The 20,059-nt window shown below is 32.8% G+C and overlaps 3 protein-coding genes across 4 annotated transcripts; 1 reads left to right on the top strand and 2 right to left on the bottom strand.

The window, feature by feature from the left end:
- The first annotated feature begins 740 nt into the window (after positions 1-740).
- On the top strand, positions 741-3,932 carry LOC105830149 (Golgi to ER traffic protein 4 homolog). The gene is made up of 6 exons (XM_012669318.3): positions 741-1,027; positions 1,129-1,207; positions 1,454-1,688; positions 1,762-1,900; positions 2,077-2,217; positions 2,298-3,932. The coding sequence occupies exons 1-6, from the start codon at positions 915-917 to the stop codon at positions 2,545-2,547; spliced, it is 957 nt and encodes a 318-aa protein (XP_012524772.1). The 5' UTR covers positions 741-914; the 3' UTR covers positions 2,548-3,932.
- A 1,921-nt stretch (positions 3,933-5,853) lies between these two features.
- On the bottom strand, positions 5,854-11,567 carry LOC105830150 (serine hydroxymethyltransferase, cytosolic). Its single transcript, XM_012669320.3, has 6 exons — positions 9,986-11,567; positions 7,781-7,974; positions 7,473-7,684; positions 7,061-7,385; positions 6,467-6,966; positions 5,854-6,272 (listed from the first exon to the last, which is right to left on the bottom strand). The coding sequence occupies exons 1-6, from the start codon at positions 10,196-10,198 to the stop codon at positions 6,106-6,108; spliced, it is 1,611 nt and encodes a 536-aa protein (XP_012524774.1). The 5' UTR covers positions 10,199-11,567; the 3' UTR covers positions 5,854-6,105.
- A 2,985-nt stretch (positions 11,568-14,552) lies between these two features.
- On the bottom strand, positions 14,553-19,763 carry LOC118644143 (ubiquitin carboxyl-terminal hydrolase 7-like; the record flags this gene model as incomplete). Of its 2 annotated transcripts, none has more annotated exon segments than XM_036288136.1 (7): positions 14,553-17,653; positions 17,839-17,941; positions 18,003-18,074; positions 18,147-18,651; positions 18,793-18,960; positions 19,093-19,312; positions 19,469-19,763. In XM_036288136.1, coding segments are annotated over 7 exon segments (1,467 nt in total), but the record flags the coding sequence as incomplete, so codon positions are not given.
- Between the last annotated feature and the right edge of the window lie 296 nt (positions 19,764-20,059).

The following is a 20,059-nucleotide window of genomic DNA, read 5'->3' as shown; positions in this document are numbered from 1 at the left end:
TACATATATATATGTTTCGTTGTCCCTATATAATTTTGTTTACATGTAAAATAATAAAGAATTAATAATTCTATTAACATTGACAAAATGGCTACTTGAAACGTTAATTTCGCATTAAATTTTATTGATATTTCAATTAATTTAATTTCGGTAGAATTATTAGAAGTAGAAATTTAGCTAATATAATTTGTTGCTTTTATAATTCAATCAAATCTTCTTTTCTATATATTAAGCAACAAAAATTCATACTTCTACTATAATTAATTAGAATTCGATATCAAAGACATTCTGCGTTGCTGTATACAAATCCGAACGTTTGCACCGAATCCATAATTAACTTAATTGACACGCAGGATAAAATATATATATTTAGCGCATTATTACCGCGAACACGAGAGTATCAGTTTTAACAGTACAGGGGCTCGATTCTTGAATTCATTCGCAAAAAAACGTATGCGCAATACCCGCTCTAACAGAAAAGTTGCAAGTTTATTGGTTAAAAGCCATACGATAGCCAATAAATTTTCAACTTTTCTGTAAGAACAGAATTTGCGAATACGTTTCTCTTGCAAATGAATTCAAGAATCGAGCCCCAGATACAGAGCGAAGCTACACGCGATACGGAGCCAATCGATAAAATGCCGAAAGTACTAAAATTACGCGACTACGGCGCATGAAACTAAAACGGGATAGCAAGCGATGATTGTCCATTTTTAGTCGCGACGAGCGTCGTCGACTCGCGGGCAAGAGATTTCCTAATCAATCCGACGTGCACGCAGCAATCTCTCCGCTCTCCGTGCGCGTGGCTTTCGAATTTTGAAAATCGCGCACGTGCATGGAACGTACGGGATTACCGTACGGGGGAAAGCCGCATTGATGCCAACAACGGCGCGAGGTTCCCAAATAGTGTAAACATGGCCTCGCGGTATAGTCACGGTGTTCAGCGAGTTCTAGCGAAATTAGAGGCCTCGATAAACTCGGAGAACTACTATGAAGCCCATCAGATGTATCGAACTTTGTATTTCAGGTGAGGGTCGGCCGGCCCGGCCGTCTCGCGCCCTCGGGGCGCGCCCCCGCGCTCCGAAAAATTCTTGTCCGTCTCTAACCTCCCTTCGCTCTCTTGTGCAGATACCTCGGTCAGAGAAAATACTCCGAACTCCTGGAATTGCTCTACAACGGGGCGATGCTGCTGTTACAGCACGAACAGGTACGCGTGATCGCACTTCGCGCCCTCACGAATGCCACTCGATGGATTTTTCACTTTCCCCTTAAACGATCTCCGTGATTTTCCGCCGACGAAGTTGAGCACCCGTGGAGTCGCGTGTACTCTCCAAGTAAACTGTAATTAATCACGATCGAAAGATGCGCCGACACCGCGGACACGGCTGATCGTGGGGGAAGCGAAAATCAATTTCGAGATGAGATTTATACATGATATCCTTGTTCCTTGCAGCATGCAAGTGGAGCCGACTTAGGAATTCTATTTGTCAATGTTTTAACGCAATCTGGAACAGTACCTGCGCAAGGCTTCTTTGAGAAGATCACGAGTCTGTTCGGTTTAATGAGCCCCACGTCTCCGGAAAGAGATGTGTTTGTGCAGTCAGCACTTAAGTGGAGTATAAAAGGTACTGATTACAAAACCGGCCATCCAGATTTGCACCAGAAGATAGCTCAGGTTTTTTGGAGAGGTAATTTGATGAGGAATTTTGTCATGTGTTTATTTTGGGTATGCTATACGTGATGAGTCTATTTTTTGATCAGAGAAGAATTACATAATGGCAAGGCAACACTTTATACATAGTAGAGATGGTTCTGGATGTGCTGCAATGTTGGTTGAACTTCACGAGCAGCGTGGTTACATGAATGAAATAGATCTCTTCATAGCTCAAGCAGTCTTACAGTAAGCCAATTAATTTTACATCAACTTTAACGTCAAATCTCTTAAAAAATCATAAATATATCACAGAATAAACAGGTATAATAATATAACGGATTGAGAAATTTAGGAGTATTAAAACTAACACAATTTTATAATTATGTTAATATATATAAATATAAAATTATTTTGTGTTGTAGATATCTTTGTTTACAAAACAAAGCGACAGCGCAAGAGGCCTTCAATTCTTATACCTCAAGGCATCCAAAAATAAACAGTGGTCCGCCATATCTTCTTCCTTTGTTAAATTTCTTGTTTTTCTTACTAAAAACCATTGACAGGTATGTCACATTTTATGCTAAAAATAAATTTTCCCTTATATATAAATATATTTTTTATTTTTGGTTTTAATATTTTGCAGTGGTAAACTAGCCGTGTTCACAGTTCTTTGCGAACAATACCAGATATCTTTAAACAGAGATCCATGTTACCGACAGTACTTAGATAAAATAGGCCAACTTTTTTTCAATATCCCACCTCCGCGCCCGCGCAATCAAGGATTATTTGGCTCGTTACTGCAATCATTCTTCAATGGCCTGGAGGATGACGATTCGGATGACGAGCAACGAAATACAGCCTCAACGTCGCACGCCGCTCAAGAACTTGATTGATTAAAGGTGATGCAGCACTGTGCAGTGTGATGCTGAATATCAAACTTTTATATATTATTCTTCGACCCAAATATTTTCACTAACTGCACCTGTGTTAACCAAATGAAATTTCAAGTTGTGAGCGTTACGTTTATAAAAAAAAGAAGCTGAAAGAATTACTATTATTTGAAGAAATAGTAATTCTGAAGTACGTAGAATCCTGATACAGATGGGATGACTTCTTACGGGAATTTATCAAAGTTGTAAGTTATGTACACTGAATTCACAATAGTAGAATTCAGATAGGCATCTTAATTATTTTATACATATCTAATACTTTCTATACTCTTTTTAGTCAAATAAGATTTATGTCTGTGCAATAATGAGATGCATACTTTTAAATAAAAAGTTCAGAAATTGCATAATTTCTTCTGAAATATGAACATTATAGAATTATATGTAAAAGTTCGAAAGAGTAAAGAGAATTAGGTTTATGGTAAAGATCAATATTCCCAAGTTCACACATTCTGTATGTGCTGTTATGAATTCAGCAATTATACTTGAACTTTGAATAAAATCCTTGCCATTAGCTGCGACTTGTATACCATTCATATAATCACATGAATATATACCTACGTATTTAACTGCTGAATCGAAAATTTATTTTATATAAACTAAAATGCGTGTGGACAAATAAATGTGACATAAATGTAGCTTCCGAAAAAAATGCTAACCGAAATTGCTTGTTGCCGAGACGTCGAGAACGAAAATTATACTCGGAGCAACAAACGATATATTTATTTATTGGATTCTATACATTGATATGGGTAATCGTTTAAAATATTAGAGAAAAATAAATGCATATATATTTCAAGAAATAAAACGACCATAACCACACTGTGGAATAAAAATCTTCACAGCATTAATTAATAAAGATAATATAATATTGCTGTGTATTAAAATGGAAACAGAAGCATAGACAACATTCAACTAATAAATTTAGCTTTGTAATAAATATATCTCTAGAAACATATGTAAGTATATTGAGTATTCTTCATTATATTTTATTGTCTATTATCAGAATTATTTAAAGCAATTATATTATATTAATATATGACAATGATAAATTGTTAATTGATATTCATGTTATAGAATAATCGAAAAATTTTATTCTTTTTAATTCATTTTTTGTAAAAATTATACCATGTATAATTAATTCAATGAAAATCAATAATATGTGTATTTGTTATTAATACTTTGAAATGTATACTGTCGTTTTAAAAGTGAATACTCTATATATGATTGTGACATCAATCGGATCATGTGTGGAATTAGTCTTTGAAGGATTAATTTAGGTATTATATTTGTATAAATCACTTGAAAAATATAATAACAAATAACGGTTACCCGATATATTATTATTTAATATCATCTCCTCCTTTATGTATCCAATAGAAATATTTAATTTGATAGCTATATGTGAGTTGAGTGAAATATGTCTGTCATCATGTTCCTAATTAAAAATACTATTTCACTATGCAATAGATTATTGATACTTGCAACACATGTTTTTTTAAAATCTTATTACATATTTTTTACAAAACATATTTTTTATCTCGATTATATGCATAAAATTTTATTTTACAAAGTAAAGAATTAAGCAAAGAATACTAAATAAATTAAAATTTCTGCGAACGTAATTATTATGAAGAGAATATATATTATAAGAAAATTACATAATCAGTGATTTTAAATTACAAGTGATATATTGTGAGATATATATTACAAAGAGATAAAAAGAGAGAAAGGAGAGGGAGGACAAGTCAATGAAAAAAATATTAAAAATTTAGACAAAATTTTAAATTTATTTTAAATTTTAATATTATGTTTAATATTATGTTGTATATATAAGAAACAATTCTAAACTTGAGAATGAGGACGAATATATAAAATGCAATACATATGAGTGTGTATGTGTATGTATGTGTGTATTTATTCATTTATATTTCATTAAAAGATGTGCAACTTCTGTTACAAAAATATTTTTAATGATTCAGTATAAATGAAAAAGATATTGCAATAATTTCTTGTAAAAAAGATACATTATTTTTTTTTTGTTAATATAAAACCTTACATCGTGCACTTATATGTACAGATTCATATTTTGCGCCATTTCGTGAATTATAATTTATACAAAGTAAAAAATGTAACAACTTTAAAAATGTATTAATAAACTTTATTGTTCTGGTGGAATAACAAAGAAACGTTTGTTATAATCGTGCCAATATCGGGACTGTCAATACAATCAATATATTATGTTATTTAAGCTATTAAATCTATATTACAATCCATCTATTAAATCTGTCTTATAAAAAAACCTACCAAAAATTGCAAATTAATTTGCTCTCTTATTACCTATATACATACCCCCCCCCCCACATACACACACACATACACACATATTTGCTTCTATCTAGTTTTATTAGTGTTTCTCAAGAATTTGTATACCGTTTAGGCAATTTTTTATTGATCTATATTTCAGATTATGAAGAAATTTATATATTTTATTATTTATTATATGTAAATAAAAAATGTATACATATATAAAGTATTTTATTTATGTATAAAGTATTGAATTAAATTTATTTTTTATTAATAAATTGCATAGATGCTAAATTGTTTTGAATGTTTTTGAAAAACACGAACAGTTAAAAATAGCCTGAAAATAGTCCTAAAAAAAGGGAAGTGCCTAACACTTGAAAATCTTCATTTAATTTTTTTGCTTAAATTGATTGTATTTTTTTGAACATAAGTGTTCATGAATTTGATTGAGCTAATCAAATTTCTTATTTAGTCAAAATTTTAGTTATTATGTACAACTTCGAATACTTGTACCTGTACCATCTAACTTATGTTAGTTCAAGACATACATGAGAGATTGAATATGAATTCATCAACTGCGAGAAGCATTTATTCACACATGTGACTACGCATCATGCCAAGACACAAATGATATTGAAAATAAAATAAAGAACTATCAAATAAATAAATGACAATTTATGTATAAAATTATATATCATTATTATTTATAATTCTTATTTTTTATAAAAATAATTTTTCCTTAAAAATTTAAATCGTGGAAATTTTTGTATTAATTCTTTTTTAATTTTTGTTTAATTTGCAATATTTTACATGTTACTTATAAGCAGATTATAAAATTAATAATAAATTTGTGCCGAAAGATATATATTTCAGAGAAAATTGTGTTAAAAATTTTATTGTAAATTTATGCTATGCATAATGTGGATTAATTTTTTTAGAAAAAAATTACATAATAAAATGACATTTTATACATAGAAAAATAGAAATATGCTGCGTCGTTAACTTTCATGAATCACTTGGATACATGAATAATACAGATCTCATCATTTAGAAAAAATATAACAATAATTTAAAAAATTTATAATTAGTGCTTTATAATGAAAACATTATAAGTATTATAATATAATATATAATAATATAATACAAACATTATAAGGAGCGATAAGATTAATAACAAAAATGAAATATGTTTCGTGCTTAATAACTTTTGTGACCAGGAATTGAAAATTTCCTCGAGAAAGTTTCGACTTCCTCTTTTAGAGCCGCAACCTTTGCCACAATATTTTCATCAGTATTTAACACTCTCTTGAAATCAACCAGCTTCGGGCCGGAGATAGCACTTACTTCCTTAGCAAGTTTCAGTCCTATAAAAAGATAATTAAAATTTTTATACTATATGTTATATGTATTTAAGTTACGATTCGTTAGCACTCAGAAATCAAACTCGTGATATAAAAATAACACAAAATACAAATCACTATGATACTCTTTGTGGTTTGGTGATTGAAGTCAAACTGAGCACCAGCGAGTTCTTGTAAGATTCAGATATTTGTACTACCTCTGTCTATAAAGTCCACGACTTCGTCGATGTCTTCCTCGATTAAACCACGAGTAGTAAGTGCGGGTGTTCCTAAACGGATTCCACTAGGATTCAACGCACTTTTATCACCGGGAACAGTGTTTTTATTACAGGCGATAGAAATGTCTTCCAAGATCTTTTCTGCCTTTGAACCAGTTATGCCCGTAGATCGTAGATCTACTAACATCATATGGACGTCCGTGCCATGCGTACTGATGTTATAACCGCGCTCTTGCAAACCAGCACACAATCTCTTCGCGTTAGCTACTATTTGTTTTTGATACTCGAGAAATTCTGATGTTTTCACCTGTTTCATAGTGGTGGCTATAGCGGCGATAGCGTGATTGTGAGGTCCACCTTGAAGACCCGGAAAGACAGCTTGATTTATTCTATTCTCTATATCATACATAATTTTTTTGCCGTCTTTCGTGACGCTCCGAACGCCTTTTCGGAAGAAAATAACGCCAGCGCGCGGACCACTGAGATATTAAACAAACAAGATATCATCATTATTTTAATCACTACGATTAGATAAATGATTGTCAAAAGGTATTAGGAAATAGGTATCCATACCGTAAGGTTTTATGTGTAGTTGTCGAAACAACGTCACTAAATTCGAAAGGACTGGGTATTAACCCGGTGGCGACTAATCCAGAGACGTGAGCCATGTCGCTGAAGAGATAGGCGTTGTTCTCGTCGGCAATTTCGCGAAAACGTTTATAGTTGAGACATCTGCTGTAACAAGATACTCCAGCGATGATGATTTTCGGTTTAAACAATCTTGCCTGTTTTGCGAGTTCATCGTAGTCGATCAAACCACTGACAGGATCGACTTTGTACGGCATCGATTCGAAGAAGATAGATGTAGCGGAGATCTTCTTGGTCGCCGTGAAGAAACCTGTAGCGCACAAAGTAGTTTACTACAGAACAGTGTCTAAAATGCATATATGTAAATATTATTTTATCAATTTATTCGTGTTCTCACCATGAGTGAGATGGCCACCATCGGGCAAATCCAGGCCCATTATACGTCCGTGAGGCTCTAACAAACCCGTGTACACTGCGAAATTCGCTGGACTTCCCGAATAGGGTTGCACATTGCAACCCCATTGCTCGGGATCTAAATTAAAGGCTTCCAAGGAGCGTTTCTGCGCCAGCAATTCAATCTCGTCAATGAACTCGTTTCCACCGTAATATCTGCGAGTACAACAACAATAGAAAGTCAGTCTTGTATAAGTAATTAATAATCGAAAAAGGAATGCAATATAAAAAAGTAATCATATACAGTCTCACCTCTGACCAGGCAATCCCTCACTGTATTTGTTATGCAAACACGAGCTCAGACACTGGAGTACACTGAGAGACGTAAAGTTTTCGCTCGCGATCATCTCCAGCCCGGATTCTTGCCGTTTCTTCTCCTTCTTCATCAAGTCAAAGAGCTCAGGATCGCTCTCCCAAATGTTTTCATGGAGTATTGATTCCATGCTCTGTCATAATACAATTATATTTGATTCTGTTATAACCATAATAATCTTTATAGTCTCTATAACCGATTTATATTTACACAATGCATATGTACATAGAAAAAATATTTATATAATGTGTAAATAATTATATATAAACATAATAATTTAACGATATATATATATATATATATATATAATATTTATTTGTAAATATTTTATGTAAATAACATCTATCAATATAATTTTATGTATAAACAGTTATTTTTAAGAAATACAATTATTATTTAGGCAACATAATTAGTTATTAAATTTTTTGCAATAATCTATGCGATAAATCTGTGAAAATTAGTGAAATTAAGAGTTTCGATAATCTATCTTCGAATTCGTAAAAAGAGGAGCGTGCTACTTCGGTTATGACTTGATGTGCAATGACGTACACATATCGTGAATTAACTCATACTAAAGTTCATACTTTTAATGATAACCCCACGCATGGTGTAATTGTGGCGATAAATATATTTACGTATAATAACGTTAACGTTGAAATCGATTATGAATCGTTTGTCGACGTTGCAGATGATGGATAAACACTTTTGTAAATGTTTTATGACGAAAGCAAGTAAGATAAAATTTTGCAATAAATTGAAACTTTATTCAATGAAACAATCATTTAAAAAAATATCAAACAACTGTGATTTTTATATAACGGTACAGACGTAATGTTTAAATCTTATAAAATGTATGAAATATAATAAAATAGAAAGAGAGAGAGAGAGAGAGAGAGAGAGAGAGGAGAGACAGAGAGACAGAGAGACAGAGAGACAGAGAGACAGAGAGACAGAGAGACAGAGAGACAGAGAGACAGAGAGACAGAGAGACAGAGAGACAGAGAGACAGAGAGACAGAGAGACAGAGAGACAGAGAGACAGAGAGACAGAGAGACAGAGAGACATAGAGACATAGAGACAGAGAGACAGAGAGACAGAGAGAGAGAGAGACAGAGAGACAGAGAGACAGAGAGACAGAGAGACAGAGAGACAGAGAGACAGAGAGACAGAGAGACAGAGAGACAGAGAGAGAGAGAGAGAGAGAGAGAGAGAGAGAGAGAGAGAGAGAGAGAGAGAGAGAGAGAGAGAGAGAGAGAGAGAGAGAGAGAGAGAGAGAGAGAGAGAGAGAGAGAGAGACAGAGAGATAAGATATAAAATTTTAAATGTATAAAACAAATAGTCAACAATTCTATCTATAACAAGGAATTACTGTTGTTAATTAAAAAAATTAATCGATTAAAAGAATGCGATATTACAAGGATAAACAGAAAACTTGTTTCCATTCAAGTAACATTATTGAAATTTTATCAAAGATTAAAATTGTTTTCTGGTAAATATCAATTAACAATATTATAACATTGGTATTATAATTTCTCACTCGACCATATAAATGTAATATATGTAATTGTTACATTGTTGAGTGAAAATTTATAACGTTGATATTATATTACTGTTAATTATTGTTTACTGGAAATATTTATAACAAAGGAAATATTTAAAACCAAACTGGAAACAAAAATTGAACAAACTTACGTTATTTTTTATTTAAAGTATATTAATAACATTTATATTAACGTAAAGAAAGAATTTAAATAAATTTCTGCGTTGGAGTAAACTCTCTGAGAATTCTATTTTATTTAATTCTATTATTCTTTTCACATGGTGTGCGCCTCCATTTCACATCAGTTTAGCTACGACATTGGCAAAATACTAATCAAGCATAATCAAACAGTTAAAAAGAACGTCACGTGGAAGCTGCAACTACAAGCAAAGCGTTAGATCGCTCCAATAGTACACTTTTGCGTTGATTTTGCACGTGTAGTTAAACAGATTTCGAAAATTACGGAAAACAACCGGGTTTTCACCGATTTTTTCACTTCCGCGAATTCGAAAAACGCATGTAAATCGCGAACAATTGAGCGTCGATTGTTACACAATCGCGAGGAAAGGTATCGTCGAATAGCTGATTATTCAAAGGCACTTACTCGTTCTCGTGTGTAACGCGTTGTTGTAAGGTGATAGTCTCGTCTATACGGAGGGCCGCAAACGTCTGCGGTGCGTCCTTGATCGGCGAAATCGTTTATACGTCGACTTCGGGCGCGCAGCAGCAGGTTCTCGACCAATTGAAATCCGCGCCGATTCAGCCTCGACCAATTCCCGGCCATCCTCGCGTGCGCGCACACGACGTGCGTGTGCATGCGTGTTCGTTTGCGTAGACGGTTGGTCAGTGGCGGCGGCGGTTACAGCCGATCATCCGGTGTGTGTGTGTGTCCACGTGTCTCACACGACCATACATACGATTTGTTTTGTTGCGAGATTGAATTCGACACGGCTCCCCAATTCCTGTTCGGCCAGCGCCAAGGGCACGGTCGCCCGGTTATTACATTTGACACAACACGATCAGCCGTGAATCGCGCGGGATCCACGCGGGACCACGCACACTACCACGGTTCTGCCGGTACAAAGCGCAGACGCGAGACTTCCGCGTCCGCGGTACGCACTAGCCCACGTGATCGTGATGTCAGAGCGCGCCGATTACAACATGGGCACGATATTTTGTGCTTTACATATTTTTCAAAATCCTATCGACGCTAATATTAAGCGTTTCCCAGCAAGACACCGTGAATCGCTTCATCCTTGTTTAACCCTACTGTTCTATTTGAATTTCCTACTGACATGTCATTTGAGTCGATATATATGATTGAAAAGCTCTAAAAAATCCAGAAATAATAAATATTTACGGACAAAAGATCTTATTGTACATACTAACAGGCAAAATTATCAAATGCCAGAGAAAATTTTTTTTTAATAAAATATTATTTAAAGAAAATAAAATACACATATTGTTGAAAATGCGTCTTTTATGTCGGACAGGTCTGAACAGAACAGCAGGGTTAACAGCTGTGCAAACAAAAATGAAAAGCTTCACTATAAAAAAATGTCTGTTCAGAGGCTTCTTGCATTTTTAAACATCAAAGATGATAAAAACGTATTTGAGATAGGTATTCATTCAGTTGAATCTTACATTTGAGATCAACTTAGGTATTGTTTTAAGATGTTATCAACCAATCACAGAGTATTAACATCTTGAGACATTACCTAAGACGGTTTTGAAATAAAATTAGACTATAATGAATATCGACCTAAGTTTTAGAGGAGAAAACATTTCCTTTCATTTTATATTACCTTTATTTCTTCATATATCCAATACTTAATAAACTGAAGCAAGTTTCTTTCATTATAGATCTATTATTTTTAATTGAACTATATATGTTTATGTACCTAAAATTTCATTTATGTACCTAAAATGAGATAGTCGTACAATTGTCTTAAAAAAAAAGAACAAGTCCAAACAACTAATAAAAAACGAGCCTGAAACCCATCAGGCTATGCAAATAAAAATTAAGGATAACAAATTAAAAACTAGAATTCAACAATTATAAATAATTTGAATCCGTTTCATTATGATTATTTGAATTTTAAAATCCAATTTGCAGTCTTTAATTTTCAATGCGTTATAGTTTAACTGATATAGAATTATAATTTATAATATTGTATTTATCCTTGTTTTTATTTCAATTTCAACTTTATGGTTTTCTTTTTTGTTCCTTTTTTTATCTCAATGTAAACTTTTTTGAAACACACACACGATAAATAACATATATTTTAAATAGTTATCGTTACATAATGCCACTCTGTTAATAATTTTATAACCTGATATAACGCGATAAAGCACAAAATTTCGATTGATTAATCGCAAAACTTAAGTTGCACGTTCGCAGACGGCAGCAATTCTTCATGAAGTATATATTCCATCGGGATCACTACATGTATATACAAAATGTTATATAACATGTGCGACGAGACAATGCACAAACATAAGGTGAACCGCCTTCGAAAAGACAGTGGACGGCTGCGAGATTAGTGAAGCAAATCGCGATATTTCGAAAGCGAACGTACGATCAGCGACTTTTTCCCCGATCTGCGCGCACGCATCTGGACCGGACAGTCCGGTCGTTGTTTTTTTTATCAAACTTTCTGAATGCTTTTCTAGATTACGCGCACGCGCCCGCCTTTCCTATCTTGAGTCTTGTTACTTACCCAGGTTTTATCGCCTTTAGAGATGTCCAAACGTATCCATTTGAAGACCTCTTGGCTTTAGAAATTGACGTTTTTATCGTCCTATCAGAGATATTTTATGATCTAGTCAACACGCAGACTTTTAGCTAGAGTATGATTACCTAATCTTTTTTTTTTTTTTTGCATAAATAATAAGCCTATTCTGTAATTCGTCAACAAATGTTCCGATTATATCCTGTCCATACTGAAAATCTATAATATATATATACACACATAGTTTGTGCATGTGATTTTTGACACCTAAATTAAAAATCACTATTATTAATTATATTGTTCACTATAATTAATTATATTATTGTTCATAATTTTTTAGCAATCGAGATCATTATATATATACAAAATTACTCAATATTTACTGAAAGAATAAAAGAAGGGTATAGATTTTCGATCAATAAAAAAAAAAACTACTGACTAGTCTTGGTCTCGCCGCTGGGGCGTAAAAATCATCCCAGATGTCTATTCTCGAATTAAAAACACTGCGTTTAGTTCTCTCGATTCAACCAATTCCTAAGAAAAGATGTACGTTCTTTCTTCTTTGGCGCTTCTTTTCCCTTTCTTTTCTGATATTTTTATCGCAAGAGTACTGCACGATAGCCAAAAATAGTCTGTTTACGAATTCATATACATCGACCGAAAATTGTGTAACAAATATACGACAATAATCTTAATAGATTGTGAATGGAAACGTTTCATAAAAGTGCGCGAATGATTAATTCTTTTACTACCTTCATCCCGATTATAGCTGTCATACGCGAAACATCTTGTGGATCTTAACATTAAAATTCAATGTTAGCAAATCGTTGAACAAATAAACGGTGTAAAAATTTTTTTCGTTGCAACAAAATATATATTTGTAGCGCGGTTTCGTAAATGCATATCAGCAATTAAGAATTGCAAATTGTCGAGTAAAATCAAATCAATAAGGACAAAATAGATTAAAATTAAACCTATTTGATCAGTCGAATTTTAATCTACAATTACTATAAATCCTCAATTTCCAATCTTCGTGATGTAATACGAACATTTCGCGGTGTTTTGTCGTTTTAAAAGGTAAAAATCCATATTTAAAAAAGAAAAAAAAAAAGAAAATATTACGAAAAAAATATCTATTTGAAGAAAAAAAAGCAGGAAAAAGGCACTTGTTTAAAAAAACAAGTCAGAAGTAATATGACGAAAAATTATATCTATCTGAAGAGATAGAAAAATAAAATAAAAAAGAAGAAAAATAACACAACACTAGCTTCGCCCTGAAAATACTCGCGAATAAAGAATTACAAGAACTTATATCGCTCTAGTAACGCGACACTCTGATAAGGCAACATCGCTCTGGTCTTTTTCAGTCATGCGAAATAAACATTTACTCGCGACGTACCGTACACAATGGTGATGACCAGAACAATGGGATGAGCGTTGGAGAAAACTGTTAATCCTTCTCGAGTTCGTCAGCTCAGTATAACGTGCGATCGCGGATCAATATGGTATCTACAGACTGCGACGTACCGATAACCGAAAGAGACTGACAACAGATAGAGTAATACGATAAAGCAATTACATTCTCCCGCCGAAGTGAAAGTATAACTAGTAGTTCTCTTTAAAAAGTTTAGATCGCATTCGGAAAAGGGTGACCCTTTAAAGCAGGCGAAAAGTTTCGCGTAATCTCTCGTGCGAGAACTATTCAAAATTTTCATAGATAATTAATTTCAACTTTCATCAAACTTTAGTGAATTAGAATTCAATAAATTCGTCATTTCTATATTTAAAAAAAAAATAAGAAAAATAAAGATCACCTAGATCTCATTTGTTACCAAAATTTGCCAAAATGACACAGGTCTATAAAATTTAATTACCTATAGTCATTGTTAGTCGTTCATAATTTTGTCTGGAAAAAATTAAATATAAATTTGATATCAGTTTTAAATGTTCCTTTGTGACTTCCTCTGGCAACATTATATAATAGTTGTAATTTAAATACGCCTTTCTAGATATTTTAATCTATTTGAAAATAGCGTTTCTGGACACACAAGACAGAATAATCTTCATAAATCCAAAAATTAAAAGCGGGTAGAGTACGCAACATTGACTTCTCTTATCACTGACGCATGACATATGTTGTCATGCAACAAAATTTCAATTTCTTAATCTGTTATTTATCATGAACCAGTGGCAACCTGATACTTCAGAGAAAGGAAATTGATCAATCATAAGAAAATTCCGATGTAATATGGGAGAAAGTCGATATAATGGTTGCATACGCTATTGCTTTTTCAAAGTAAACACAAATTTCTATTGGTTTGATATATAAATTAAATCTATTCGAACGTGTTTAAGTCTACGCTCGTAAAGAACGAGATAACAAGTTTTAAAAGACATCTTTTCTCGCGTTAAAATGTGATGTTAAAAAATAACTATGTGTCCAATGTATCGCTTTTATTATCATTCTTCTATTATGCATATCTGCATCGCACTTAATTCCTTCGCCTCTCTAGAAATAAACTATTAAATATTTAGATTTACAATCGCAGTGTATTGAGCAATTTTCTTTCTAGGCTCAGCTCTACAAAAACGCAAAAGCATCTGATATACAACCTATTATATAGCAGTCGTATGCTGGATGTCTCGACTTATTCTCTTTCTTGCGTATTGCTCGTTACAATCATGTGTCGCCGATGATGTCGATTATAATAAATTTAAGCGGATCTCATTTCAGATAAATCTATTCTATTCGATTTTTTTTTGCAAGTTTTTTTTTCATTGTCATTTCGTATGCCAGCTTCGTCTTTAGGATTACCATTAGCAATAATCTTCAAGGAACCTAACAACGAAATATACATGTGTGTGTGTGTGTGTGCGTGTGTGTCTGTGTGTGTAAACAAAATATGTAATTCGTATATTCCATCGGAATCTTTTGCTACATCAAGTATATTTGCAATAATTCTGCTTCATTTTTTTCTTTCGAAGAAATCATTACTGCCGCTTTTATCAGAAATATTGTTACCGTATTTTCCACAGTTGCGACTCGATATAGACCTTTTGCAAAGTGCTCAATCTTTTTCCCAATGTTCACCTAAACAGGACAACACTAAAGAAAAAAAAATGCAATCAGGAAAATACAATCACACGTGATTATAATGTAACGATGCTGCAGAACCAATTTTTAGGCAATACAAAGATACTATATTTTGACTGTATTCGTAGGAAATATTTCCTCGATAATCAGATCTGTAATAATGCTTTTTTTACAATTCGATTTTAAATTTATTATGATACACACACACACACACACACACACACACACACACACACACGCGCGCGCGCGCGCGCATCCCCCCTCTCACCTTGGCAACACATCTAACAAGCATACCGATAAATTATTCTGAATAGATTCAAATAACTATATGTAAATATATATATATATATATATATATATATATATATATATAAGTAGCAAAAAAAAAACCCACTTGACATCCACAGAGAACTATAATTTGGAGTAGCTGTTTTAGATACACGATATCAAGATTACGATTACATGCCACCAGTCTGTACAGTCATATTTAGTTTTTCTTTTTTACAAAATATTCTGCGTGCATGCCACGCTGTCACTTAACTTATGCATCCAGTCTTCTTCTAATGTGTGTTGTATAGTTTTTTCTTAGTTGTATTATTATTATTATTATTATTATTATTATTATAGAGCAAATATAGCGCAGTGTTATCACTCTCGAGGAGTTGTCGCGCAAATCCGTTAAAATCTTACATATACTTCAATTATATATATATATTGGTATACCAGTCTCCCGTACTGCAAACTTTGTTTTCGTATGTTCTCAAAACGATTCTTGTAACATTCTCTGTAATTCAATTTTAAACATTCAAAATAACTTTTTAAAATCCGATTATGTTTATAAACTTGATAAATCTCAAAATCTTACGTCCATAGTAAACAATTAAATTTAAAAAGAAGTTTATTAAATAATCCACGCGTGTAGAAAGCGAGCATTCTCTTTGACATCTACAATTATGCTATTTTAAATATTCGAGCCAACGTAATGTTTAAATAAATGTTTGCTAAGTTGAATTGATCACAGTAGAAAACGATAAACAAGGATGCGCAAACGCGATAGATCTTGCACAAGACGCAGATTATCTTGTTGAAAGTGATTTTCCATGTAATAGAATATTTCATATACATATACTTGTGTTGTAAATATAAAGTAAATCGTTAATTTATGGATCAAATAGAACGAATACTATGATTGCTTAAGTAAATCGTTACTTTCTACATCGCTCCCTAAAAAGCGGAGTCGGTGTTTTGCTGTGTTAAAATATTAAAAAAAAAAAGTCGCGAGTATCTTATTATAACAATAAGCGTTTGCATCTTGCAGATAATTTTTTAATCTAGATTAAGCGTCACTCATGTTGCCAATCTCTTGCTTCACATGTTTTTATACTTGTAAAATACTTTATACTTCACTGTTTCGACATAAAACATACAATAAAAAGTAAAAATAACCGCAAACACAAGAAAAATATCCCAGGATGTTTGAAAGGCAACTTGAAAATTTTTCTTATGCACGCTTTCTTCTTCATTCTTCTTACGGCATAACGTGAAATAAAATAGCAGAATTATAGGTGCTTTGTTTAGAAATACAAGAAATTTCAAAAAATCTTAATGTGCACCTTAAATAAACTCGTTAAATATTAGAATTCGAATAAAACGTTACATTGAAATTCTTTTAAACGCAAGTTAAAAACTTTACTTTTCTTTTTCTTTTAATAGCAAATCCACATCTCAAACATCTTGAGAATACGGCATAAAAGAACAATCCTTTCTCGATGCCACGAATGTTAAAGATCATGCAGAACATAATACGATACCTCTTGAGGTTTGTATCGATTACATACAACTTCTATATACGATAGGGTAAGAACCGGAATTTTAAAGTTTCCTAATATAATTTAAAAAAAGAAAGAAATAGTTTATTAGAGATAATTATATCAGACAATAATATTAGATACAATATATACGTGCATTTCATAATCAAATATTTTCGGAGTCTAGGCGAAAATTCGTACTGAGTGACGCCAAAATAAGCTATCGGGCCATTACGTAAAATCTTTACAAATTCGAATCGAGGAACTATATCATCGCTCTTCCATGATGCATAAAATAGCACTGCACACTTCATAGTCTCTTAATCCATTGTATGTCAAACATGGAGGATTTACCTTCCAATGTCGGTCTTGCAGTATTAAAATTGCATATTTAATCTGGCTGAAGAAACGAATATATGAACGCATTTTTCCAACCTTCAATATATCAGACGTCGCTCTCTTACTATACAGAATTGTATAAATTATTATGAGTGGCTGCCTAATTTAGTTTCTTCTTCTCAATGTGGTGGAAATTTAATTGTAAATCTTAATGGCCTTTTCGAGGTAGTTGATACGAGAGCGCTTTGGCGCTTTGTTGACGTGTTCCAAGCCAAGCCAAGGCCTGTGTGGTGATGTGCCTATGTTTAAGAGTGAATAGATTACAAAATTTATTTTTCATTACAGCATCGTATCGACAACGCATTATACATTATATAGTGACTATGCGATTCGATACTTACGTTATTCATATATATATTATATACGTTAATAATTACGTTATTAATATTCGAAAAGATTAAGATAAATGGTTCTTTATACTTACTCTGAGTGGTAAATCTAGGAAGAAAATCCTCGAGTTTGATACAAGAGTCTGGCGAGTCGGTAATGAACTGTGGTTTGCCCATGGTCACCACCGCGAACTTAAACTTCAAAGTTTTTTTATGAATTCTCATAAAAAATCAATAAAAATTAGCTAAGGATACCTACCTTTTCGAATTCTTTCTCCTGAACTCCTAATTTCTTTAACAACCTGTCCTTCATCTTGGGAAAAGGTTCACCCTATAAACGCAACGATTTTAGATATACCGTGTGTTGCATTATGGATCAATTTAAATTTTAGATATTACTCACATGCTTGATCTTGAAGAAGAAAGGTATACCAAACGTTGAGAAAACCTCTTTGTGAAAATGCGCAACAGGAACTAGCATTTCGCCTTCCGCTAGATTTACCTCGTCAACTGGTATTTCTTCTATCCTATACAACTTGGTGCCTGATGTGTTTAAGTGATCTAAGGGTGTGTCGTCCCCGGGACCAGGTGACAGTTTGTTGCAAGTCATTTCTAATATCCTCAGTTTTCCCGATCCATTTTCCGATAGCTCTACCTGTTTCTTAGCCTCCTCAAGTAAATTAGCAACGGTACCATTTTTATTTGGATAAAGGATCATCTCCTTCTCTTCTTTAAGCGACGGTCCTACCCATATGCACTTGAACTGTTTCTTGTTTTCTAACTCGTTCACCCTAATACTGAGCTGTTGATAAAATAATTTCTTTACTTTCGTTTTGCAATACGCAACCAATTCCTTAAGCGTGCCATCGAATGTACACTTTAAAGGATGGCCAGGAGAATCTTTGTAACTGCAAAAAAAGAATTTCAGAATAAAATTCTTCCACCTCCAAAAAACAACTCGGATTGAAATAATGTTTAAGTCAATTTAATATTTCATATTTTTCAATATGTTATATTGATTGGTGTCAAGTAAAAATAAGACTTCTTACTTTTGACATTTAAAGAATTGTAAAAGATATGGATCGGTGCCAACTCGTTGCGCTACAGCCTTTGCCATTTGATCATATGTCATTCTTAACGAAAGTTCCATTGTAAAACCTGGATCGTTTGGAATCAATTTATCACAAAACGTTACTTCTACCCTATAGAATAAATCTCTGAAATGCCAATCGTAATAAATTAGTAAGTGTGTGTCGTAATATTGTATATATTATTATTGTAAATGTTCAAAGACATGATTCTTAAGATATGATAAAAGACGAAAGTATTATAGTGGAGTATTAACTTACTTAAAATATTCTCGACACGTCGGAAGTTCATACATTTCATTATCTCCTTCCTTTTGAAATACAATAATGTCACCGTCCATTAATTCCTCTAAAACTTTTTCCAAAGGCTCTGATAAATTATCTATTTTCTCAACCAAATTTGGTTTAATTTCCTCGTATAAAGCAAGCTCTGTATCCGGTGGGAATCCAGCGCGTTCATTTAAAATTGGTATGAGCTCCTCTGAAAAGTTCATTATTAGTTTCTATAAATTATTTTTTTTTTTTAATAACATTAAAAATATATATTTTCATATTTTAATTAAAAAATTGTTTTACAATTTTTTGCCATTGTAAAATGCAAAAAAATATAAACAGTAAGATATATATTTCAACTTACGGACTTTAGCTACAACAGGCATATAATGATGACCACAGTAATGAATTTTCTTATTTTTGGGATCGTAGAGTTTAAAAAAGAGCAAAACGTCGGTATCCTTGTCGAAAGGTGGTAACGCCGTCATATCAGAGTCTGGAGGTACAAGCTCAACAAATACATTCCACGGGTTGTGATTTTCCGCGCAGTCAATGATGGGCTTTTGAAGATCAGCGTCTGGTTCGATTAACGTAGGTCTACAAGTCTGATTTGAACGTGTACTGAACGGCCAAATACGAATCTGTTCTATGGGATATTTCTGCAGAATAAATTTAATAATATTAAATACTTTTTTTATATCTCTAGACCGTGAATTTTAAAACGTTGAAAATAAGACCTGTTTTCAAAATTAATTTTTTACCATATTATATTACGCCCTAACTATTTCTGAAAGAAATAGAGTACCTTCTCTATTATTTTTTTATACATAAAACAGAAAATGTCCAATATAATCTTTCCAAATTTCATTACCTACCGTGATAAAAATACAGCCAAATAATTGTGGACTACCACATAGTTCACAATTGCTCTAAGATACATGTTATTAGAAATTAC

The sequence above is a fragment of the Monomorium pharaonis genome, chromosome 6 (genome assembly GCF_013373865.1).
Source record: "Monomorium pharaonis isolate MP-MQ-018 chromosome 6, ASM1337386v2, whole genome shotgun sequence".
NCBI classification, from domain to species: Eukaryota; Metazoa; Arthropoda; class Insecta; order Hymenoptera; family Formicidae; genus Monomorium; species Monomorium pharaonis.
The sequence above is the reverse complement of the archived record's forward strand: the minus strand, read 5'-3'. Positions and strand labels throughout refer to the sequence as shown.